At 41.8% G+C, this 27,519-nt stretch overlaps 1 protein-coding gene across 2 annotated transcripts in view; it reads left to right on the forward strand.

The window, feature by feature from the left end:
* The first annotated feature begins 350 nt into the window (after window positions 1-350).
* LOC119499195 (junctophilin-1-like) overlaps window positions 351-27,519 on the forward strand; it is a 42,001-nt gene continuing 14,832 nt past the window's right edge. For both annotated transcript variants that reach the window (XM_037788443.1, XM_037788442.1), the window contains exons 1-4: window positions 351-1,003; window positions 18,429-19,188; window positions 25,289-25,407; window positions 25,859-26,128. In XM_037788443.1, the coding sequence (XP_037644371.1) occupies window positions 625-1,003; window positions 18,429-19,188; window positions 25,289-25,407; window positions 25,859-26,128 (1,528 nt within the window). In that variant the 5' untranslated portion in view covers window positions 351-624. The remainder of the gene's footprint in view (window positions 1,004-18,428; window positions 19,189-25,288; window positions 25,408-25,858; window positions 26,129-27,519) is intronic.

Here is a 27,519-nt window from a genome sequence, read left to right on the forward strand (position 1 = left end):
CCCAGACTTGTAACTACATAGTATCATATAGGAATACACTATTTTTGTTGTGTCAGTTAACCCTATAGAGGGCAGATTTGTTCCAAAATGAGGGGGTGGTGTCATTTCATAATAGCTGAATTTTATTGGATATCATTTTTATGTGAGCACCCGACACGTTTTGTCTTACGACTGAACAGAAAGAGCAACCAGTTATCTCTCTCGCTCCACATATCCTCCCCATATTTCTCTCCTGCAGTCAGACATGAGCCTGCTTAATACTCAAAAACATGAGTTGAATGTCTGGCTTTTATTGTGAAAGCTCCAACAGGAAGTCCACCTCGTTTCATCCCGTGTGTGTTGGCGGGCTTTACTTCAGGGCGGGAGTACAGTCTTCCAGCAGCACAGCTCTGGAGCGACTCTGGCAGCCGTGGCGGCCGCCTCTCACCCTCCCACGTCCCGCTCTCAGTACCCGGGCAGTGCGCTGCTGATGCCGCCATCACTCCCCCGTTCACCCTCACTACCTCCGCTGAACAGCTCCTCTCTTCACCGGGGCTTTCACCTGTTACCCGTTAACCGCGAAACAACAACTCTGGACATCCCAATAAGCCACCGAGTAGTGCTCCTCGTACCCTCCGTGTCTGAATGACGGGTGGTCGGTTCGACTTCGACGATGGTGGCACCTACTGCGGAGGCTGGGAGGACGGCAAAGCCCACGGCCAGGGTGTGTGCACCGGACCCAAGGGCCAGGGCGAGTACTCGGGCTCCTGGTCCAACGGCTTCGAGGTGGTCGGGGTCTACACCTGGCCCAGCGGGAACCTGTACCAGGGCTACTGGGCGCAGGGGAAGCGCCACGGACTCGGCGTGGAGAGCAAGGGGAGGTGGATTTACCGCGGAGAGTGGACCCACGGGTTCAAGGGCCGGTACGGGGTCCGGCAGAGCCTGAACACACCGGCCAGGTACGAGGGCACCTGGAGCAACGGACTGCAGGACGGGTACGGCGTGGAGACGTACGGGGATGGAGGTGAGAGGGGGACAGCACTGGCGGACAGCACTGGGGGACATCACTGGGGGACATCACTGGGGACAGCACTGGGGACATCACTGGGGGACATCACTGTTGACAGCACTGGGGACATCACTGGGGACATCACTTAGGGACATCGCTGGGGGCATCACTGGGGGACAGCACTGGGGACAGCACTGGGGACATCACTGGGGGACAGCACTGGGGACAGCACTGGGGACATCACTGGGGGACAGCACTGGGGGCATCACTGGGGGACATCACTGGGGGCATCACTGTTGACAGCACTGGGGACATCACTTAGGGACATCGCTGGGGGCATCACTGGGGGACATCACTGGGGGCATCACTGTTGACAGCACTGGGGACATCACTGGGGACATTGCTGGGGGCATCACTGGGGGACATAGATTCTGGTGGAACATTAATAATAATATGTCTATTTATAGAAACTACTGCGGAGGGAAAACATTGTGCACGTGTCCAGTGACCACACATCAACCCAAATTTCACATTAACACACACACACAACCTCACAAACACACACACGCACACACACACACTCACACAGGTGGAACATTGGGTTTGTATATGAACTTTGCATTAATAGTCATTCAGTTACATTAAGAAGCTGTGGAGATATGTATGAACTAGTATAGCTCTGCTTTCTGTAGAGACAATGATTGATTGTGGATTGATAAATCATGAAGTGTTTTTATCTTATTATGGAAAGTTGACATTTAGCCCAGGCTTGTAACCATATAGTTATAGTATCATATAGGGATACACAATCTTGGTTGTGTCAGTTAACCTTATAGAGGGCAGATTTGTTCCAAAATGAGGGGGTGGTGTCATTTCATAATAGCTGAATTTTATTGGATATCATTTTTATTTCATTATAGCCATTTTATTTTGAAAATGCCCCTTTTTAATGTTGTTGTTTAATGGCATTTTATTCTAACACATTTCATCATGACATAATTTAGAATAAGAAGAGGAACAAGACTTTATTATTCCCTCTAGAGGAAATTCATTTTTTTCACTCTCTTGTAATTTTTACACACGCACGCACACACGCATGCACACACACACACACACACACACACACACACACACAGGCCCGAAATACACATACCGGTACGCACAAACAGGACATGTATTACTGTATGGAGAGCTATCAGAGGGCTGCATCATAGGATGGTACTCCAAGCAGTTGGAGGTTCGGTGCCTTGCTCAAGGGGCACATCTGTAGTGCCCAGGAAGTGAACTGCCACCTCTCCAGCTACCAGTCCACACTCCATAACTGGTCCGAGCTGGACTTGAACCAGCGACCCCCTGCTCTGACATCCACTTTGATGTGTTGCTCCATGTTAACAGAGCCCCCCTGGAAACACCTGTTGTGGAACCTAACTTTGATTCAAATTAAATTTCCCCAAGGCAAGTCCCCCCGTGATGGACTGAGCTACTGCTGTCCCATTTTTCATAATGTCCCTTTTGACGACAGTGGTGTTATCACCGCCCCTCTCACCTTTCAGCCAATCACGTATCCCCCTCCCTCTCTTAAAGCAGCAGTGGGTAGAAATGGAGCAAATATGATTAAAAAAAGGTTATATTTATAAAACGGTCACTATATCCTGACAGTAGTGCATGAGACGGGTAATCTGAAAAAAAAATCATGTGTCTCTGTGTCCTCCGGTGCTCTTAATGGCATCTGCAAGATTTCACAGACCGGACGAAAACAACCAATCAGAGCCGAGCTGGAGTCTGCCGTCTCTGAGCAGCTGTCAATCACTCGCAAAATCCAAATGGTCAAACTAGGCAGCGCTGATCAAATATGAATCAATATTCTAGGGATGCTTATTTTGAAAAATGTTCTTAACCGATAACTGACCCTCGTTAACCGATTATTAACCGTTAACCGACAAGATTAGTGCGACCTCTGACTTTTCAGAAAATGTCTACTTACGAGGTCGTGAACGTTTCAAGAGGGGGGCGTTCATTGGGACTCTTCTTGTGAACACGGTAAACACGACCCCATTTGAAGGCACCACATGACATTGTTGTTACTTTAGCTAACAGGTGCTAACTGGCTAATTCCGGTAGCAGTTGTTGAGCTGGCTAGCTGAAGAGGCAGGGGATATGTGATTGGCCGAAAGGGGACATGATTTGGAATAAAAAGTGACATATTAACTCCAATATAACTCTGTTATTATGAAAATAAGAAGCATCATTTTTATTTTTTAATTATTACATTATTTCATGAGCTCTTGTTTAATTTAAATATGTTCAACAATTTATTCAAGTTATCATTTATTTCAGAATTATTATTATTATTATTTTGTTTAATATGGAACACCTTGCAGCTCCATACTTATCCACCATACTTGTTTGGTTGTTGTTGAGCAGTCAGTTATTTATACCACAGAGTTCTTATGGTCATCGACATGCTGTATTTCTCAGCTTGTAGCAGGAGGATTAATGTTCAATGTGCAAGTCAAATTCATCAATTTACCAACATTATGAATGACGTGCCTCCCATTATTAACTTGTATTGCATTTTTTTATAAATGAGTTATTTGAATCCTATACTGAGATTAGCCAACAAGAATGAATCTGCCCTCGGTCCAGTCTAGAGAGTATAATTAACCAGAACATATCTGGAGTGAACCAACACGTTAAATCAAATATTTAATGCACTTAGGCATAACAATGAATTATCCTATATTTATCTAAGACAGATAGTTTCATGTGATAGTTGAACTGAATAAACTGAGGGACACCAACATGTGGTCAGCCAAGTTCTCTCTCTTTTGCAGTGTTCAATTAGTACTTTATCATATATTTACTTATGATTTAATAGATTTGTTGAAATACCACTGAGTAGAAATGTACTTCTTTTACACAGCAGACATTTATGTATCAGGATTTCCATTGCTTTTTTTGTCCTGGGTAACTCTGGCACAGTTAATTGTGGAAGCATTATATGAAGGAATATGTAATGTCACTATTTAAAAAGTGGAACACACTTTTTCTTTTTTTTAGGGCTGTAGAAGTTAATGCTCCAAACTTGCGCCAAATTTTGGCGAGGAAAAACTGCCATTTTCAAAGGGGTCCCTTGACCTCTAACCTCCAGATGTGTGAATGAAAATGGGTTCTATTTATTACTTAGGTACGTTTTGAACAGATGCAAAAATTTGATTAATTTGCGATTAATCACAATTAATAATGGACAATCATGTAATGCGATTAATCATGATTCAATATTTTAATCAATTGACAGCCCTAATTTATACACATAGTTTTGTTTGGTCTCTACAAATATGATGAACTATCGTAGCTCTGGCTCCCCAGATATTTATACTATTCATATTTTTCAACATCAGGCTAGGCTACGATAGGCTTTCGTGACACAGCTTCATGGAAATTTCGAACAAATTTCACGTATTAGCATCTTTGCATTGACTTAGTATGTAAGTCGAAAATTGCGCTTTGAGTTTGGTGTGAACACACAATTAAATTATGAAGCCTCATTTAAAAATGTACCAAACTAAGCTGTAGGATGAATTGCTAGAGCATTAACTGGAACTTTGAAAGTGTTTACTTTTTACTCCGTATTTTATAATTCTTTCTCACCACTTCTTACTCTAGTAAAACTCAGTGCTGTGTTCCATTAATGTATGGCACTAAAGGGTTTGTGGAGCCACTTTTACCCACTACTGGTTATCTGAAACCAGTTCTGCTCCCCAGCCAAGGGGCCTCTCTCTTTCCTTCCCTCTCTATCTTTAGCTCTGTCCTGCACCTTGATGTGGAAGGAATTAATCCATCTAACTTTGTCAAATTGTTCCTAACCAATGCATTAGGATTATGCCAATCAGACTCTGTGAGACTGCTCATTAAAAACAGCAGTGCTGGTGTAATATTAGCCTGGTGAGCTAAGAGTGTGCATTTGCCAGGTAATGTGTGTACAGCGCAGTAGGTAACAACAGATCAAATGACCCCTTTCAATGTATTACAGGGGTTCATAGTAATGGACTTTTCACTGAAACTGAATTTAGTATTTTAGTTTCATTTGAACCTCTAGAACCCCGTATAGTGGTCATTTTCCCTTGAGGAAGTAAGGACATTTCTCAAATACAAATTGAGGGGAGAAATGACTGCAGAACTATTGCTAAGTATTGCTCTCAATAGTCCTCCTTTAGTTTGGTCTCTGTTAAGCTGCTGTGGTAAATTAAAACATAATATTATTTCAAAATATTTCCCATGCTTCTGTGGAGAAGTCAGAGTTCTCTGATTGGGATTAAATGCACTGTTGGGAGGCTATTCTTTTCAGGAAACAACTGTTGATTCACATAAGTGCTTTCAACTTCACTGAGATAGTGCTTTTAGGCTGTGCCTTTTAACACACAAACAGCAGCACATCATACAGTATGTGCTCCATATTTCAAACTGCAAATCACCATAAAGTGGCTGAATAGACATTATTGCTAATATGTGTTAGTAAATGAATGGAACACCTCTGCATCAGTATCTTTAGAGAATATATATTGATGATATTGATGCTCATGAATTACACTGCAACAGAATGTACAGTAGAGCGATATAGAGTACAGTACATGGGCACCACATATGATTTAGGAATTGACCTCATGTCACATTAACAGGGGTTAAACACTATATTTATTTTATTATTTATTTTTTTACTTAGACTTACTGACCAAGAAGAGACTGAAAAATAAGGGGTAAGAGGATCCCAACCTGGGGGTTGCGACCCCCACAAGGGGTCACAAGTTAAATCTGAGGGGGATGCAAGATTCTTAAAGGGATACTTCACCCCCAAAGTGTGTATATCAAGTACTGTGCCCGTGTTACCTTGAATTCTTGAAGAACACTTCTCATGCCTCCACGGTGAATGGAGAATCCAAAAACGGAGAAAAGTCTTGAATGAATTGAAGTAAATGAGGACTGCGTTTAACAAGAGCTAGACTATATACAGTAGGTTTGGGAAGTAGAGAGCATACAACTGGATGAATGAGACTTTGATTGTGTTGATATAGTTTAGCTGTTGTTAAACGCGGCCCCCATTTACTTCAATTCATCAAGAATGTTTTTTTTTGATTCTCCGTTCACCGTGGAGGCATGAGAGAAAAACAAAGTTTTCTTCAAAGAATTCAAGCAAACACAGGCTGAGTACTTGATATACAGATGTTCTACATCGTTTCTATCGCGATATAGGCCAGATCTATGTTTATTAGGCTTTAATAGGCTTTACTATGTGGTTATTTCATACTTTATAGACTATTTATTGATTGAATTACCAGAAAACATGCTATATCGTGATATATATGGTTATCGAGATATGAAATTACCTACTGTATATCGTGAGAGAAGATTTTGGTCATTTCGCCCAGCCCCATATTGGATGTTGTTTGGATGAGTTTCAAGCCTTTTAGAAATAAATTATATGCAAACCGAACTAAGAAAATAAATTAGTCTTTGGTTGTAGTGGTAGAAAAGCCATGGAGTCCTTACAAATGAAAAGTGAGATTGTACAGGAATAACAAAACAACAAATGTGCGGTGGAGACTTTTACTGGGAAAGTGGCTGAATGTCCGCGACACTACAGGCAGCATCTAAGTTATCTATCTGCTAAGTCAACGCTCCCGGACGGGTGAACCGGGTATTCAGTTGTCTGTTATGCTCATACACTGCAGCTGGTGCACCGCTGCATGCGAGGCACAAATCTTTTCAGTTAACGGTTACTAATCGGTTAACGAGGGTCGGTTATCAGTTAAGAATTTTTTTCAAAATTAGCATCCCTATACTCATCCCATCCAAACTGGGCTTTAGTGAATCTGGACCTTCATCTTTACTGGCTACTTGCGTGGAAGATTTATGGCAAGTAAATATGCCGACACTAACTTACTAATGTTTTTACTAGGGATGCTCATTTTGAAAAATGTTCTTAACCGATAACCGACCCTCGTTAACCGATTAATAACCGTTAACCGACAAGATTTGTGCCAGCTGCAGGAGCACAACAGACAACTGAGAACCCAGTTCACCCGTCCGGGAGCGTTAACTTAGCAGCCACGGTGCTTCCTGTAGTGTCGCGGACATGCAGCCACTTTCCCAGTAAAAGTCTCCACCGCACATTTAGTTTAGTTTAGCAGGTTGTCAGCTGTGTATCTGCCCGGCGTAACGACACTCTGTCTGCCCGGATTAATGATAGCGATTGCCCAATAAACAGTGTGTGTGTTTGTGCTACGTTAGCAGCTCTAGCATTGCCGGAGGCTTCTTGCTCCCCGCCGCCGCCACACACATACAGTCTGTCAGCGCGACGTAACTTTAACGAGTGTCCGTGTGTGTGTTGGCGGTGAGTGTGAGGTTGTTGGTGGCGTTCTAGCTGTGAACGTAGGTGTGGCAGTGTGTGTATAGTTTATTAGTCGCTGAATAATTGTTACGAAACTACAACTACTCCGCTCCACTCAAGCGAGCCGGAGAGACCGGAGCCGACTTCCTGTATCCTGCAACTCTGGCTCCGCCTCTTAAACGGACTGTTTGTAACCTTTTACGCGTATACATCTACCGGTTCGGGATCCCATGCTCGTTCGCATATGCGCGCTCGCGTGTGGCCGGAGTCACTGCTCCTCTGCCTGCTTGCCTTCACTAACACACCGCGTGCATACTCTCTGTCTCGCTCCACCTCTACACGTGAACGTGCGCTCACTCCACACTGCAGAAGAGTTAGTAGCTCTGAGAATATCTAGTGAATGTAGACGTTTGTGCAGAAATAACTGCTGTAGCTCCTCCAGACCAACAGAGGTTTCCCGTGTCTTGTGAAGTGACGGGGCTCCGCAGCGAGAAACGTTATCGTGTCCGACCGGGTGCCGGTGTCTCCCTGCGGGCGCAGTCGGGAGGCGATAATGTTTCTCTTCCTACTTCAGCACCGGCACCGACCCGCTTTTGCTGAAGCAGGAAAAGCCAACACTAGGATCAGTATTGATTCATGGAGAGACTTTCGTCTGGTCAGCTAACATTACTGCCAAGCAGCTGAAATATAGAGTGATATTGTGTTTTTAGCTGACGTGTGTCGCCTCACTGTTTTGAGCGATGCTCGTTCATGTCTATTTAGAGCGAGCAAGCGCGAGCCCGACGCTGACTTTCGTTGACTTAACGGCCACAGGTGTCGCTGTTAACAAGCATTTCTGAAAGTTACAAATAGTCCCTTTAAGGTGGGATGTTAAGGTGGACCAGCTTTTCTCCTTAAAGTGGCGAGCCGCTCAGCTTTTTAATTAATTATAAATATTTATTTTAACCGTTTTAGCCGATAGCATTAATTCGGTAAAAATGCTCGGTTAACGGTTAAACGGTTAAACGGTTAAACGGTTAAACGGTTAATTATGAACATCCCTAGTTTTTACCACTAAATGAATGAATTCACTCCAAGATGCTGTGAGATTTTCACTGTGTGTGAGGTGAGTTTCCCAGACGGGCTCTGTTTGGACAGAAACATGTAGAACACAGGCCACTGAGTCTTTTTCTTCTTTAATATATTCCAGTGTCTTCAGTCTGCCACTGTGGAAAAGGCTTATTCCACATAGCAAGGTAGCTGCTTGGAGTTATGTTTGGCCAGCCAACAGACTTCCCGGTGTCTCACGTTACTTCCATCTTTTAAAATAGCACATTCTCACATTCTGCAGCTGAAGCCACCGGGGCCAGATCCTCCTGAGCTTTCCTCACTGTTTCATCACCTAACAACGCTCCTGCTGCTGCTGCTGCTTTTACAATCACAACTGTTTCATATCCAAACTTCAGACTCTCAGACACTCAGACAGACGTACAGGTGTCAGGCTCCGGGTGTGTGGTCTTGTCAGTCAGTGATTTAGTTTCGAGGCAAGCTCCAAAGATAGAAGTACATAATGAAAATACAATGTAGATGACCACTTTTGTATCATTTCACAGCAAAAAGATCAAGTATATGATCCCCTTACTAAAGTCTGTACCGTTGTTTTTTTTATTTAACCTTTATTTAACAAGGAGTAAAAACTCATTGAGATTAAAAATCCTGAGTGTCCTGGCCAAGATAGGTAGCTAGCAGCTCAGTTACATGGTTGCAGACATGACACAAACATAATAATTTAAAACTAAGACAAAGAGCAAATTACAGAATCATAAGGTTTTAAAAAAACAGATGCCAGATGTACCAGATGTGGTTGCTTCCACGTCTTTTAGAGGCACTCTAAAGACACTTCGAGACAGTTGTAATCGAGTAAAGTAATTAATACGATCATTGATGGATAATTAACATCTCACATGTTTTTCAGATGCCAAATGAACCTCAGAGCTGCAAATCTAGTTACAATGTACATGCATTATGCAGAGTGATCGCAAATCAGGCCTGAGATCGATTTTGTGTCACCATTTATGGATTTCTGATGCAGGTACCACTATTTAGTTTGTTTTAAGGTTGCAAACTAACGATTATTTTTATCAATTAATCTATGGATTATTTTCTGATTAATCGATTAATCCTTTGGTTAACTTACCAATAAATAATAACCATAACTTCTAACATTAATCTTTCTACTTTTTATTCAATGTAATATAATATATCATATAATACTACAATATAACATATATGATATTATTACTAATAATATAATAATAATAATATTATTATGGTATTGTATTGTATTGTATGTGTCAGTGACTAAAGGGATGAAAATGAAATATTAGAGATGAACAAAATTCATACATTGTTTGTGTAATAACAACCGTCCAGCCTGCAGAAGTGGATTTAACTTATCACACGTGGTCTCGGATAAACTGACGGGATGTTCTTGTCTGGGAAACAAAAAAAGTCTTGTTTGATTTATTAATTAATTATTTAATTATTATTACAATAACAGGTAACCAGGTGGCCTTATAACAATATAATAGATATAGAAATCTACATTTTTTGCAAAACTCACAAAAACTGAAATTCTAAATAATTTCCACTTGATGTTGCCTATTCATAGATTGAAGCCTGCATGTTCCAGAGGAAGTTGTGTCTATTCTGAAGTTAAAAGTCCGGTGTGTAGGATCTGGCGGTATCTAGCGTTGAGGTTGCAACCAAATGAATGCCTCTCCTGTGTGCCAAGCGTGTTGGAGAGCTACGGTGACCGACGCAACAATCTGGAGCCATCTGGAGCAGAGCCAGCGTGTAGAGTGTGTGTGTTCGTGGGAAGTGAGTGGTGAAGCAAGAGATAGAGAGTGGTGGCGATGGCAGCAAGTAACGTTATCGACTCTGGCCCAATCAGGAAAAGAGTTTGGTTTGTCCGTTCTGGGCTACTGTAGAAAACATGGTGGTGCAACATGGCAGACTCCGTGAAGATGACCCGCTCCCTACATAGATATAAACGGCTCATTCTATGCAAACGAAAACACAACAATTCTTATTTTCAGGTGATTATACACTAAAGAAAACATGCCTATTAATATTATATTCCATTTCTGCCAATAGATCCCCTTAATTGTTACACACTGGTCCTCCAATAACTGAATTTAATTCCAATAAATAACGAGCATCCTGTTTAATTTATCACGTTTATAACAAACCAAATTTCATGAAAATCGGTTCAGAATTAGGCTTAAGCGAGTTACAGTCTGCATCTCAATACACATTGTATTTGTTTACTGACGGTTAATATAAATCCAATATTCTCTGTCTTTTAGCTCCGTTTTTGATCTCCACCAACTCCTGAGGGAAATATCTGTCTCTTTAACTGCTAAATGCTTCAAGATGTCCACCAGCTGGTCTCTAACTGTGTCTGTCTGCAGAGGCAAAAGATACAGCGTAAGATGAAAGACACAGGAACATGACGTGTTTGAATAACAACAGGAAGTTACATATCGTAGTATTCAACACAGTCAACAGCCGCAGAGGCTGTGACAGCTCATAGAGACAATTCAAGAACTTTTAATTAAAGGGATTAAGGTTTTGGGATTTAAGGGTTTGTAAGAATCAGAAATGCTTGTTAACAGCGAAGCCCTGTGGCCGTTAAGTCAACGAAAGTCAGCGTCGGGCTCGCGCTTGCTCGCTCTAAATAGACATGAACGAGCATCGCTCAAAACAGTGATGCGACACACGTCAGCTAAAACCACAATATCACTCTATATTTCAGCTGCTTGGTAGTAATGTTAGCTGACCAGACGAAGGTCTCTCCATGAGTCAATACTGATCCTAGTGTTGGCCTTTCCTGCTTCAGCCTCCCTACCGCGGCCGGAGACGGTAACGTTTCTCACTCCGGAGCCCCGTCACTTCACAAGACACAGAAAGCCTCTGTTGGTCTGGAGGAGCTACAGCATTTATTTCTGCACAAACGTCCACTGTACATTTACTAGATATTCTCAGAGCTACTAACTCTTATGCAGTGTGTAGTGAGTGCGCATGCAGCAGAGACTCCAGCCCTGGAGACCACAGCTACGGTCTCCCCTGCGTACTCTGAAGGCGGCCAACACTGTTTAACAGACAGGCTTCACTGGATAGAACTTTGCGGTTTTGGTGCTTCCATGTAGTTTGTGTTGGAGTCTTGCCACACGCAAGCGCGCATATGAGCGTGCATATTTGCGAGCGAGCATGGGACACCGACCCGGTTGATTTATATGTGTAAGAAGTTACCAACAGTCCCTTTTAAGGAAGCTTGTCAAGTAATCCAGCGATAGTTGTCTGTACATCAATGGGTACACTGCAAAGTTTTAGCTCACAGCGTAACTCGCTGAATCCACAGCAATATTATCCTTCCAATTTACATCCCTCTAAGCACGATGGGAACTGTAGTTCCAGGGCACAGTTGTCTCTATTTAGTCTGAGGGGAGGCCCTCAGTGTCAGCTGTTGAAAACCCCCCTGTGATAAATTAATCTTGACTGATATATCCAGTATGGGCCTGGACAATCTATCAAGCTTTGGTTCTTCCATGCCTCACCGTTGGAAGCCATCAAATTGCTTTGCACAAATACTAACAAATGGAGCCAAGCTGAATGTTATTGAAAAATATTAAGTGTGTTTCATTTCACAACTGTTTCTTATTAGTTTCTGTTTTGCTCTTCTCCCCTGTCTAAACTGTCTATTTTGTACTTTGCATGTTGTTCCTGAATCTTAATATCTTTGCTACCAGCAGAGTACAGCAGACATGATGCAATGCAGTAAAGTTCACAGTAACATTTGGGGTTTTGGTGGCTCTACAACCGTTTTACACAAAAGAACTAGGGATGCAACGATAGCTGGATCGGATATCGGTGACAATGGGGCCGATCTACTTAATTAAATTCTATGTTTACATACTGTATACATTATAGACTGGAATTTGAATTCCTGTTTACGTTTTACCTAAGTTGTTGATGCATTAAAAAGATTTGCCTTTGAATTGTAATTCCTGTTCATTTTTATACCCCCACGACAACATAGTTGTGTTCCGCGTGTCCGTCCTTCCGTCCTTCCGTCTGTTCGCGTGTCACACTTTCGTTTCCGGAGCAGAACTCAAAAACGATTTAACTTAGGAACTTCAAATTTGGTATGATGGTTGACAGTGTGGTCTAGTTGTGCCTTTTGGGGGTTAGAAGTATAGGAGATTTTATTGGACTTCACGAGATTATCTACAGATCTGCCGCGGTACCAATCGGACAACATTCTGGAAAACAAACAGGAGGAAAGTGACAAATATCATGTGGCCCATAAATCCACAGGAAGCGATCTGCAAATGTGAAATAGATACACAAATGTGTAGATATCACTTTACATGTAAACCTTAAAATACGTATTTACAGAGTAAGTTATGCGTATTTGCCCTGTATTTTTGTGGATGTGACTTTACACAACACAAATACAAAAATACATGTTTGTGGATAGTGAAATATTTGCAGATCATGGTACACATTTGTGGAATGTCTTCTGTGGGTTACAACTAATAAAGTCCAATAAAAACTTCCATAAAGAAGTCCATGGTGCCCAACATTTTTGAAATTTTCCCAAGAGGGCAAAACTTTGGGCCCTGCTTTAACAGGGGGTCAAGCAGTGAGCGGGGGTACGCGAGCCATGCTCACTTTTGCCTTGTTTACCAAGACGCTGGTGTATGATTTATTATTTTAATAATAATCAACAATTCACAAAATTTATATCTATGTATTTATTTGTTACATTTTATTTTACAAAGTTAGAAAAGTGATGTTTAAGTCAAGCCTGATGTTGCCTTACACATAAAAGAATAATGCCAGTCACTTCCACACATTGAGCCATACGGTTTATTAATTAAAGACTGGTATCGGATTGGTACTCGGTATCGGCCGATACCCAAAGCCCAGGTATCGCTATCAGTATCAGGACTGAAAAAATCGGATCGGTGCATCCCTAAAAAGATTTAGGAAAAACACAGGTGTACTTAATAAAGTTAATAATGACAGGATTCCATTAGGTGTTCCCATCCAAGGGACCTGGTATTGTGCACACTGGGTCACTACTGTAATATGGCTTACTGGGACACTTCCAGGGATCATTAATAGTTTTACATACTGAACACCTGTGCCTATACCACTGTAACAAGTCAACATCTCTGCTGTGAATAAGGTCTTTTCGGATGCTACAGCAAATGCAGGGGGTGTATCTATATCTTTAATATAATGTATTGAGGGTTTTCTAACTGCTACTGCTGCTGCAGGTCATCTTCATTTAGCTGTGAGACAGACAGACTCAGGAACGGCTGATTGGCACACACTGATTAGTGATGAGCTCCTGCAGCGATAAGAGAGGTTTAAGATCAAGTGATTAAGTGATGAGGGGAATTTGCCTTCTTGAATTTAAAGTGATTGGATAACAGCAGGAAGAAAGTGACACAAAGCCGAGATGTATAACCTAAATGTGACCGGGATGAGTACTACCTGAGCTTTTCCTTTCTCTTAATAAGCCACTAGTACGATTTTATCATTTTGTTAGCTTGGCCAGGCGTAAGTCTGTTAGGAGATCATGTGTTCGGTTGTGTGTGTACTTGTGTGTGTTTGTGTGTCTGTCTGTCCACAGCTAATCTCGTACACTACTGGACCCATCAACTTAATATTTTTTGTGCTCATATATGACTGTATCCTAAAGGACCTCTCGTGGTTGCGGCGATTCACATTTTTTGAAATCTCATCGACTGTTTTATAACGTCATTGACCGCTGACTCCTCGTTCCTCTTAACAGGGCAGTAGAGGCCGCAAGTGATCAACAACTGCTCCAGTAGCAAAAGGCATTTCCAGTAATCAAACAAACCTTACCTCGTCTGTTGCAGGCCACATTCTAGCCTTTGTCTTGGCTCAAAAAACTGACATCCATAGAAAATGTTGGTCTCATTGTGAACCGGAGCATCTGCAGATTAATTCTATAACCGATATGTTATGATCCACTAAAAGTCGGCACCATACGAAATTAATGAATCCCTGTTTTTGTTATCTTTGCCACTATTGTGACTGTAAGGGTGCCAGGAGGGACAACTGAGTGAGATTCAAGTCTTCTTTGTTTGGTAGGGGAGAGGGAGACACGCCTGGTGGAGATCGGTAAGGGTGCCACTTTTCTAGTTTGAAATGCTTCTTGTTTTATAGGCCCATCAAAATACCAGTACATCAACACACATGTTGTATCCTTCAGTCGTAACTGAACTGTTGGAAAGAGCGTGTCGACAATACTTAATGACCCGATTGACTGACCCTCTTTTGTTTACTGCTTATTCCTGGTAAGAGTTTGGCAGGCTGTCATTTCACAGCAGTTACTCTGTGTTCATATGTCATTAACTGAAAAGTATGGCAAAAATGGTCTATGAGGTTTGTGTGTGTGTGAAACTTTAAAGATATATACATCCCACTGAAATAATTCTATTAGAGCCTGACCCATATCGATTTTTGAAGGCGATACTAATATCAAGATTATATTTTTTTAAAGAATTGTGAGCAGATCTTTGGCATTCTGTACAACAGCTTCTTGTTACTTAGTAGATGGCATATAGTCTATGCCACTACCAATGTGTGATAAGCTAACATCCGCAGATAAAATCAGCTGGCCTATTACTCTTAAGTGGTGGGCACACTACCAACGTCAGGAGCGCGTTGCAGCTGCGTCGCGTGGTGACTGAGTGATGCACGAGTCTGGTGTTCACACTAGACGCCTGTTGGCTGCGTGTCGGCTGGGTTTCTGCTGCTATATAATTTATATTTATTTTAGACAGAGAAACGTTCAGAAACGTGTGGTAATTAGTAAATAATAGTAATAATCCACAATTAAAACTCCGTACTGTATTCATTCATGGAACTCTCCAAGTCACTGCTTGTTCCACATCACTGTCCGGCACATATTTCAGAATAAAAGCCTTGTGTTAACAAATGAAGGAATTCTGTGCAAAGAAAACCCGCTTCAGGGCTTTTATTTTGAAATAAAAAGCAGGAAGTGTTGATTTAAACCCCAAACTTTATCAATTCTTGGAGCTCTCAAAGTGACTGCGTGTTCCACAGCACTGATTGCTCTTATTTCAGAATAAAAGCCTCATGTTAACAAATGAAGGGATTCTGTCTAAAGAAAAAAGGCCTGAGGGCTTTTATTTTTAAATGAAAGCAGGAAGTGTTGATTTAAAAATAAGTCTTTACTTTTTTTCATCTCCGTAACATATTCTACAGATAGACCTCGAAACTGTAGTAAAATCTTGCAGGTATGATGTTAATATACAGTCACTAGATCACTTTCATTGTCTGTGACATATTCTACAGATGTCTAGACATGGAAACTGTATTATGTAGCTGGTATGATGTCAATATACTGTCAATAGATCACCTTCCCTGTCTGTTGCTGCTGTGACACGCGGCTCGCATGAAAAATAAGCGAAAAATTCTCTCTTGCGGGCAGTGTGTCCACTCTAATCTGTTAACATGGACGCTGAAATAAAAAACAACACGCCACGCAGCCGCCACGCAGCCGCCACGCAGCTGCAACGCGCTCTTGACGCGGGTGGTGTGTCCACCACTTAAGTCTTCTAAACTGCATGCATACATTTTAATTTGGGCAAATATTAGTCAGTAGGCTTATTTATTGAGATGACCAATCACTTTCCCTCTAAATATAAATGCAATAAGAATCAAAAAGAAAACATTGATCTTAATTAATGCAATGTTTTTTAATAGAGTTTGAAGAGTTGAAATTCCCATTGAGTCTTTTTGACATAGTCACTGGTTTTTGGATGTATTCCCCCCCCCCCAACTGCAAACAGGAGCTGCTAATGGGACTCAAGTTTTAGAGGTTACTGGGTTCGCATCCTGTGTGAAAGTGTAAAACCAACGCGTAGTTGTCTTTGTGTTCGTGAGCATTAAGTTTCACTTTTCAAACGTAGTTATATGTACGTAAACACAAAACATTTAATTCAGTTTTACAATGTGTTAGAACGTGTTGCTTTTAAGTTTTGCCTTCACTTTTACGCCGTAGTAGGTGCAGTAGGCCCCTACTGACCCACATCTATGAGGCTTTTAAGGACTGATAACGCCCATTTAATGAGCTGATAACAGTTGAATCGAGTCAAGAGCAGTCATTAAAAACAGATTTAAATGGAAAACATACAAACAGAAGAAAAAGAAAGCAAGTAGATTGCTGAAAAACAGTAAAGTCCATAGAGGACCTTCAAGTGCTACAATCAGCACTGGCACTTCTATTCTCCTGGCAGTCCTACAGAGTACTAAAGTACATCAGGAGTACATCAGGATATGAAACCAGTTGTGATGGTGAAAGGTCGCACAGGGGGAAGGACTTTAAAAAGAGAGCACTACAAACATAGTGATGTGCACAAATTCATAGTGTCATACAGAGTTATTGGGGTCTAATGAATGTAGCAATGGTGAGCGGACATGATGTTGAATATCTGAGGAAAGATTGTGTTTAAATGCTTGGTTGGTTAACTTGATGATTACAGTCCCAGCATAAGTAAAGGGGTCTTTAAGCTGTGACTTATCTGCTGGTGAGTATCATAGTCGAGTGGAAAAGCTGCATCAGTGTTTGAGCGTGTTGTCTGGTAGTTCTGCTGTCCCCTGAACACAGAAGTGTAAATCCAACTTAAATTGCGTGAATAGCCGTTGTTTGTCATTCAGACAGGGCAACAGGAAGTTGTCAGCAGCAGCAGAGAACAAGACAAACAAAGTGAATATGAATTAGAAGGAAATGTTGTACATAATGTGTGAAATGTAAAATTCAAGCCTACTAAAGAGCCCTGCTCTAGGGTTATGTTTAATGTTGCTACTAACGATTATTTTTTTTACTTGATTATTCGATTAACATCAGAAAATAGTGAAAAATGATCAGTTTCTTGGAGCCCAAGGTAATGTCATCAGGTGTCTTGTTTTCTTCGACCAACAGTCCAAAAACCCAAATATATTTAATTTATGTATTATGTTAAAAAAAACAAATTTTTCACATTTGATAGCTTAAAAAAGACACTTTTTTTTTTGCTTAAAAATGACATGATTTATTGATTATCAAAGTAGTTGCTGATTAATTTTCTGTTGAGTATGATTTTTTTTGTCAGAGAACACAAACCATACAGCATGCATTCTTGTATTCCATGTAAAGTTGCAATGACAGATTATATTTTTATAGAATATTGTTTTTTGTTTTTTTTTACAATTAGTCGATTAATCCAATAATTATTTTTATCGATTAATCTATAGATTATTTTCTGATAAATTGATTAATCCTTTGGTTAATTTACCAATAAATAATAACCATAACTTCTACCATTAATCATCCAACCTTTTATACAAGTAATATAATATAATATAATATAGTACAAGTAATATAGTACTACAATACAATACTATAATATCATATAATGATATTATCTAACAATAAATATAGAAATCTACAATTTTGGAGAAAATCACAAAATCTGAAGTTGTAAATAATTTCCACTTGATTTTGCCTATAAGATCGGAGCCTGCATGTCCCAGAGGAAGTTGTGTCTATTCAGATGGTAAATGTCTGATGTAACCGGCATCATGTTCAAATTCTCATGTTTATAACAAACCAAATTTCATGAAAATCGGTTCAGAATTAAGCGAGTTACAGTCGATTTTGAGTAATCTGCATCTCTTAATACACTGTATTTGGTTACTAGCGGATCTTGACCTCTCCAATATGGCGGACGCACAGACGCACGTCAAATCACAAAGCGGTATTTTTTACAACGACTTACGTGACGTTAATGTAAATCTACGGCGTCTAGTCGATGCCATCGTCAACATTGATGCGTTGATGCAGCCCTCACAGTTACTGCTTCTGTTCAATGACTTCTGTAATCTATACTTATCCATCCCTCTTATTTTACAGTTCACTCACTGTCTGCCGTGTCTCTCCCTCCCTCTGCTCTGCTCTTGCTGTAGGTACGTACCAGGGCCAGTGGACCGGTGGGATGCGTCATGGCTACGGCGTGCGTCAAAGTGTTCCATACGGAATGGCCTCAGTCATCCGCTCACCTCTACGGACCTCGTTGTCTTCCCTCCGCAGTGAGCAGAGTAACGGTACAGTCCTGCGTGACAGCCTGTCCGACAGCCCCGCCGGCACACGCGGCGGCTTCGTACTCAACTTCCACTCGGACGGAGAAGGTTCAGAGAAGAAGAAGGGTCTTTTTCGCCGCGGCTCCCTCTTTGGGAGTCTTCAGCGACTGCGCAAATCGGACTCGCGCTCGTCGATTTCCAGCAAGCGCAGCTCGGCGCACAGCGACACCAACATGAGCCGCATCAGCTCGAGCGACGCAAACTCCACCATCAGCTTCGGAGACGGAGACCCCGTCGATGACTACCTGCCTCTGGAGGACAACGTGGACGCCACCACCACCGAGTCCTACATGGGCGAGTGGAAGAACGACAAGCGCAGCGGCTTCGGCGTCTCCGAGCGCTCCAACGGCATGAAGTACGAAGGCGAGTGGTTGAACAATAAGCGCCACGGCTACGGCTGCACCATCTTTCCCGACGGAAGGAAGGAAGAAGGGAAGTACAAGAACAACGTGCTGGCCCGCGGCATCAGGAAGCAGCTGATCCCGCTGAAGAACACCAAGACCAAACAGAAGGCGGATCGAGCCATCGAGGGAGCAGTGAGAGCAGCAGCTATCGCCAGAACCAAAGTAGAGATTGCCATCTCCAGGTAAAGATCATCTCAGAAAGCCGTCAACTTTCACCCCCTTCTTTTGGGCCATTATTTGCCTTATCTGCCGAGGCAGCGCTGATCAAATATGAATCAATATTCTGTTACTTGCTTTAGGAGGGGAGAAATAGGCATTACAGTAACAGAATATTGATTCATATTTGATCAGCGCTGTCTAGTTTGACCGTATGGTCGGAGTTCATGAGTGATTGACAGTTGCCTCCGTTGAATGAACAGCCAATAGGAAAGTTCTCTCTCTGAAATTACCTGTGATTGGTCAAAGTCGCCCGTCATCATGGCTCTGTTTTCAGAGCCATGATGAAGTGCAGAAGTCTAGTTTTCTCTCAGAACACTTGAATTACAATATGCGGAAAGGTTATTATGGAATTTTTTTTGCCCAAAAACGTTCTGCCTACAACATACGTATTTGCTTCCTAACTTTGGGAGTGGCCATTGTTAAGTTGTTGTGTATTATAAGGCATTGGCCTGCACTTTGCTGTCAGTAGGTAGATGTGACAGAGAGTGAGCTCATGCTACTGTAGCAGCTTCAGTAGATAAACACATTTGCATACTGCTCCATGTAGACTCTGAAGACTGCTGATTTAGCTCTCATAATGTTCCTCATAGTTTTGATGGACCACATTAAGGTTCCAGCAGTTGTAGCAGGCCGGAAAAAGTGCTAGTCCCCCCAATACAGTATATCATTGTAAACATAACTATAGAATTTTAAGTAATGTAATAATATGCCTTGAAAGAACTTGCACTAATTATAAATGCAATACAATGCGTTCTTACTAGGGCTGTCAAAGTTAATGCAATAACATGTTTTGTTTTAACGCCACTAATTTCTTTAACACATTAACACAACTTGCGATTTCCATGTTGTAGCAGATCAGCTTTAATGCTAGAGTGAAGATAATGGCATCATATGAAACAAGTAAACCTAATGAATCCATTGGTACCAACTAGGGATGGTTTTTGATTTTTTGAATACCCGTTAAATTATAAACCTTGTGTCTGCGTGCAAGCGGCGCCGCGCCTCACGTAGTTTCAGCAGGTAGATCAGCTGTTCCAGAGGCGGAGCATATCGTCATTCAAACCCGACAGAAACAAAATAAAACTCACCAAGACCGTCTCGGTTTGTCTTTCCACCGGCCTCCTCCACTGTTCCAACAATATGGTTGAAAAAAAACGCAGATTATTTGAATAATAATCAACTAATTCCCAGTGATTTTCGAATAGTATTTTTGCTTGGAATGCACATCCCTAGTACCAACCATGTCATAGCTTGTCATGAAGGAGGTTAAATAACGCTCCAAACTTGCGCTAAATTTTGGCGAGGAAAAACTGGCACGGCCATTTTCAAAGGGGTCTGTAAGAGCCAAAACCTGATGCTGGCATACTGAGGTTGTGGTGTAATTCACTTTTATGAACACTAGGTGGCACTGCATTAATTGACTGACCCAGTCACGGGTATATAAGTAAGGAGGTGTGTTGTTGGCGTCAGGGTTTAGCCCGGAAGGGCAAATGGTTTTTGACCGCAGGGACGCTGAATTGTTTGCCGTGTTATTATTGTTTACTCGTTGCTATGGTAACTGGACTTGCTTCCTTAATACCATATTAAGAATAAATGAACTATTATTGTAAAACCAACGAGCGGACTCAGGATCAGTTTTGTACAGCACAACAGACAACTAAAGGTCACATCTACAGCGAAAAGCGCGTCAGTCCAGGGCTAATCACCTTAGTAGCTAAAGTATTAGATTTTAGCTCCTACAGGGTCCTTTGACCTCTGACCTCCAGATATGTGAATGTAAATGGGTTCTATGGGTACCCACGAGTCTCCCCTTTACAGACATGCCCACTTTATGATAATCACATGCAGTTTGGGGCAAGTCATAGTCAAGTCAGCACACTGACACACTGACAGCTGTTGTTGCCTGTTGGGCTGCAGTTTGCCATGTTATGATTTGAGCATATTGTTTTATGCTAAATGCAGTACCTGTGAGGGTTTCTGGACAATATATGTCATTGTTTTGTGTTGTTAATTGATTTCCAATAAAACATATACATACATTTGCTTGAAGCAGCATATTTGCCCACTCCCATGTTGATAAAGAGTATTAAATACTTGACAAATCTCCGATAAAAGATGAAACAAATGTGATTGATTTGCGATTAATCGCGATTAAATATTTTAATTGATTAACAGCCCCAGTTTTTACTTTTCAAAAGATTGCCCCCCCCCCCTACACCACCCCACAATATGTTTACCACCCCTTGGGTTAGAGATGTACAAATACAAATGCAGCACAGTGAGGATACAGACATTTCATACACCAGATGTAATATAATGCGAACCCTGCCGATGCACATTCAACCCACGCTGGACCGGTTCATATGAGTCAGCTGTCACTCTGTTTGTCACTGTTAATAGAGAATCCTACCCCCCCCCACCATCCCCCACCTGTCTGTCTCTCTCCCTCTCTCTCACATCCTTATATTTCTCACAGTACAGTAGGAAGTGATATTGTGTCTCCACCTCTCTTGTATGACAAAGTGAACACAGCCCGGAGTAGTACAGTAGGTGGTAGTGGGTTTGAGTTTAGTGAATCAGACTTTTTTTATTTTTTGGTAGTTTTACATTGCATTTTACCAGTTGTGTTCGTGCAGGACGCACAAAGTCCAGCCCGTCAGGACAACCCTGTGTCCTACAAAATAACGTTACCAAACAACTATTCTGCATTCTCAATTATGTCTGGAGGGACGCTTTTCTCGCAGTTTTAAACAGTTTTGAACACGTGGTTAACGTTGTTCATTATAACAAAACAGAACAACGTGGTTAGGTTTAGTAAAAACATGCTATGAACGTAAATTAAAATAATTGAACGCTAACTTTTAGTTACACATGGGACATGAACAGCGGTCTCCTGGATGAAAGTCCTGTGTTTGTTGGAGCCATCCATCCTCTCTGACCTCCTCCATACGCAGACTTCCGCTGATTATCATTACAAACGTATTTGTGATACGTCTGAAACAAACGTAATCCGCGAAACAAAATGCGTTTCACTTGAAATGTAATTCATAATGCAGTTTAGTTGTATGGGAACGTGAGTTTTAGTAGACGGGGCTGGTCAGGATGTGGAGTCTGTAGTTTAGAGGAGAAGGAACCAGAGCTGCACTAGTTGAATTGAATTGAGAGAGAGAGAGAGAGAGAGAGAGAGAGAGAGAGAGAGAGAGAGAGAGAGAGAGAGGGTGGGAATAAAGAGAGAAAAAAGAGACATAGGGAGGTCAAGAGAGTAGGTGTGTGGGCTGGAGGGAGAGGGAGAGAAGCAAGTAGGCACATTCTTGGCCAGATTGCCAGTTTGTGCACAAGTGCATGTGTTACCTGTGTGTGTGTACGTGTGCGCGTGTGTGCGTCAGAAGTAGTGCTTGTCTAAATAAGGCCAAGGAGGACGACGCTTATCAACAGCTGACAGCACCCCCACCCCCCCACCCCTTCCCCAATCCGTCAGCAGTGTGCTTTATCTGGTATCCTCCGTGGTCAGGTCAAGAACTCTGTTGATGACACGGCTGACCTTTGGACTGGAGCTTCCTGGATTGGTTTCTGTTGTGGCTCGAGGTTGATTTCTAATTGATTATTATTATTATAATATTGTATAAATAGTACCACGGACAATAATAATAACATAGTACTGAAAGATGAGTTAGTGCATTTCTTTTAGTTTGTTTGTCACTCTTAGAAATAAGGGTTGCAAATGAAGGGCTGAGGTTCAAGGGTTCTTTGTAAGACTAAGGGTTCCACAAAGAACCATTTTCACCCAAAGAACCTTTTTTGGAAGAAACAGTTCAAGGATTGTTGAAAGCATTGGGTGTTAAAAGCCCAACCCAGCCCACACCCCCTTCAAAAACTGTGATTGTGAACCATGATCGTCGTGGGTTACGCTGCACCACATCAGCGCCAGCCCTTTAAGCCCCTTCCCCTCTGAAACCCATTATTTCCAATTGGCTTGCGCAATGCCATGAAGGCGTTTTGAGCAAAGCGTGGGCATAGCGCGGCGCTCGCTGAACACTGCCAGCCAGTCACAGTGGTAGTTTTTAGTCATTAAAAAACAACTAGAAACCAAATAAACAATAACATTCAGCTGAAAATAATACAAAATAAGAAAATGATCCACCCTCTGTTTTAATGATGAAGGTTTTACTGTTAATAATAATAATGTTAATAATATTAAATATTACATTATGGTGTTTCTTTTATTGAACAAATTAATTTTAAAGTAAATTATAAAATAAATAAAAATGAAATCTAAAATAACCAGTAGTTTACAGTAAGTGAACACACATTAGCAGGAGGTTGGTGGAGAGGGCAGCAGTAACAGCTGGTTAGGATTGGATGATACTGGGGCTGTCAATCAATGTCAATCAAATTCAAAATGTACCTTAAAGGGAGATTTGTCAAGTTTTTCATACCCCGTATCAACATTAAGCCTGCACGACATGAGGAAAACATCTGCGATGTGTGATAACATTGTTCAATTCCTCGATATGACTTGCGATAAATAAACAAATATTGAAGTGTGCATATTAGCTATACGTATGTCAGCCTGGTTGTCTTTAAATTCAGAACTGGATTAGAATTGAATATTTTAAATATAACCAGGCTAAATGTTGTTTCTAGAGCAGTAACAGTAATGTTTACAACAGCAAAGCCACCATATAAACTCACTAATATCTCACTGGAAACAATCTAACATGTTAATAAAAAGATGATAAAGACTGAAGAACACAGACGTCCTTCCTCCTGTCCTCTGACCTCTTGTCCTCTGTCCTCCTCCCTCTGTCCTTCGTCTCAGCCAGCTGATGAGTTTACCAGTAAGAAACATGACAAACTAACCTAAACAGTTGGACTACATAACCTACTGCAGCTTTTATTTTAGCTTGTGTAGCCGAGGGTTACGTTGCTCCTATACTTTATGAAGATAATAAATTAATAACACGGAGGTCTGCACCCTTATTAATAAGACCGCTTCACCTCTTCCGTTCCTGCCTTCACAATAAACTCAAACACTGAAACACGACTTACTAGAGGGAAGTAAAGTCATTCAGAACTCAACTAAATAACTCACACGTGTTTACAGTTAGCTGTTAGCCGCCGAGCCAACGCGCTGTGCTTGTGTAAACAGCGGCGGTGGATGACAGACTGCGGACAGAGCAGATTGCTTTCCTACATTGTTTAACAGTTTCATCATGTCTATCCTTGTTGAACAGGTGCAATGATAACGTATCTTGGCTTTACACTTGCAAAGTTTTATTGCACTTACTGACAGTAACGAACGTAGTCGTCATCAACTCGTCTCCACCGCGGCCTCTCTGATCAGCTGTTCACTGACTTCACTGTGTGTGTTTGTGTGTGTGGAGAACTCCAACACAGAGCAGGAAGCGTGATAATAAACACTACAGTCTTTAGCCCCGGAGCCCGTTTACTAACGTTCATATCGTGCTGGCGATGAAAATACAATTTATTGGTCAGCCCTACTGTAAAGGGGAGACTCGTGGGTACCCATAGAACCCATTTACATTCACATATCTGGAGGTCAGAGGTCAAGGGTCCCCTTTGAAAATGGTCATGACAGTTTTTCTTCGGCAAAATTTAGTGTACGTTTGGAGCGTTATTCAACCTCCTTCACGACAATCTGATGGTTTCCTTAGGTTTTCTAGTTTCATCGTATGATACCAGTATTTACACAGAATTTCCAGCTTTAAAACTGAGCCCGCTACAACCTAAAAATTGCAAATTGTGTTAATGTTTTAAAGAAATTAGTGGCGTTAAAACGAATTTGCGTTATCACGTTAATTTTGACAGCCCTAGATTGTACTACTAGTCAATCATCTAACACGGGGATCTAAGTTACTGTACTATACTTCACTGTGGTGAGGTTAATAATCTCATTCACTTTCATAAATCTCTGCTCAGACACTTCCAAATTAACCATACGTAGCAAAATGGGGGCAACTTTGCTGTGTGAGTATGTTAGTTACTTGCTGGATGCTGAACTCACTCTGAGTCTGAGTGTTTGATGTCTGTGTCTTTTTGCAGGACGTCCCATGCGCGGGCTAAAGGAGAGACAGCAGACCAGGCTGCACAGTCAGCCGGTCAGGATTCTGATATCGCCAGAGCCGTGGCCAGAGAGCTGTCCCCGAACTTCCATCAGCCAGGTACTGTAACAGCAACACACAGCACAGTAGAAAAGCATAAAGTGAATTAAACGCTAAAGACACTAAACAATCTTTTATTTTGTTCTTTGACATGACAGAAAGCATGGTGTGTACTGGTTTTGTTTCTGCAGATTACAGCCATGTATAGCCTGTAGCGCCAACTTCTGACCAAACTACGCTGTAGCCGAGTTTATTCGCTCACAAACAAGTTAATGGAAATGCGGCTAATTCACTTTCAAAAGTTCGCTTCAGATTCGCTTGACAATTGAATGGAACACACAGCTAATGTTGTCTTGCTCCCGGATCTCAGCTATTACTTTGATGAGTACAATGGTATCATAAGTGATGGACTACAGAAATAACACCCAAGTTGTAACAAACCAGATTTATCCTTTGATGCTGGGATATTTCCCTGATAAATATCATTTTCTTTTAACTTTTGTTATTTCAGGCCCTGACTACGTACGGCAGAAGTACAACGAGCCAGTGGAAGTGAAGGAGGTTGTGGAGGAGAAAAAGGAGAAATCTCCATCAGGGAGCCCTCATTTCTACCGGAAAGGCACAACGCCCGACCCGTCTCCGTCTCCGAGCCCAGTTCCCAGCCCCACTCCTTCACCCGTTGCTGCTGTTAAAAAGAGCTTTTTTAGCAGTAAAACTCCCGCCGCTATTGCTCCTGCTGGGAAAGAGAACGCAACCCCAACAGCTGAATCTTTGACAGCAGGTAAACCCCTTTTTAAACTGACAACCATGTCTTCCTCATGAAACACCCTTCATCAGCAATTAACAGTCATCAAGGTTACAAGGTTCATTTGTTTTGTCATTTTACAACTCAGGGTTGCTCAGTGAAATGTAAGGTGTAGCCTCTTCACACTACACACACATAGAACATATATTTAAATTAGAATACAATACAATATTTGTATGTACGTTCAGCTATATGAAGCAGCAGCAATGATTTTAGTTTAACTTTGCTCACTGTCACTCTGTTAGTGTGGATATTATGAAGTGAATGGTTGCTCTGGTTTGCATTCTACAATGAAACATAGAAAGTGTTCAAATGGAGCACAGTGGGATATGATTAATAGCTAGTGTTCCTTGGTTGCAATTAGGGGTGCATCTACTACATCAATGTATTGATTTATTTTCTTACGATCCAACTACATCGATAGGTGCTCGGCAAGTTGTCCTTCACGGGGACGTATATCGATCTAAAATCGATTTACAAGGTTAATAATCGATTGGAACGATACTAAGAATTTGTATTTAGACACCACAAACGTTACATGGATGTATTTTTTATTTATTTTTTTAGCACTTTTATTCGTAAAAAAATGTAAAACGTTACTCCGGTTCACTCTCCCTGTGTATAACTTCATCGACATGCGGCAGCTTGCAGCGCAAGTGTGCATGCAGACGAACGGCGCCCCTTTGCCGGAACTCCTCGCTCTCTCTCACCCGGTAGCGGCGTGGAGGGAGACCGGTGCCGGTCTGCATGAGGTGCCGGCCCTGCGATGCAGAGGAGCCGGTCGGCAGAAATTTCACTTTGGGAGTGTTACGTGACGAGGTGGTGTTCATCAATCCACCTGACTAGGGATGTCGCGAGAACCGATACTTCGGTACCAACTCGGTACCAAAATTCAAAAAATGTGACGGTACATGTTTTCTTTGGGACCGATGCCTGTAATGGTAATTTGATACCTGAGCGGAGGTACTGGAGATGCGATTCTCCCAGATCTAATGGGGGCAGTATACGCTTACAAGTGTTCTCATCTGCCGTGAAATGAAGGAAGAAGAAGAACGCCGTAACAGCACGGAAAACAACATCAACACGGAGACGTGAAAGAAGCCAGCTGGCTAGTTAGCCAAGCTACGTGCAATGAACGAGAGCGAAAACGCTAAGCAACCGACCAGCCAGTTGTAATTATTTTCCAATACACCTCCAACTCCGGGTAGTTTGTGAGCTGCGGCAGGGAATAAATACGGCTCTGTTGAGCGCAAAAGAGGAATCGTTTCCAGTCTCCCTTCTTCTACAAGTTAGCCACACGCAACGTTACAATGGATTCGCAAAAACCAGTATGCGGTGCAGTAACGGTGCCGTTTACTTTTCTTTCC

This window comes from Sebastes umbrosus, chromosome 12 (genome assembly GCF_015220745.1).
Source record: "Sebastes umbrosus isolate fSebUmb1 chromosome 12, fSebUmb1.pri, whole genome shotgun sequence".
NCBI classification, from domain to species: Eukaryota; Metazoa; Chordata; class Actinopteri; order Perciformes; family Sebastidae; genus Sebastes; species Sebastes umbrosus.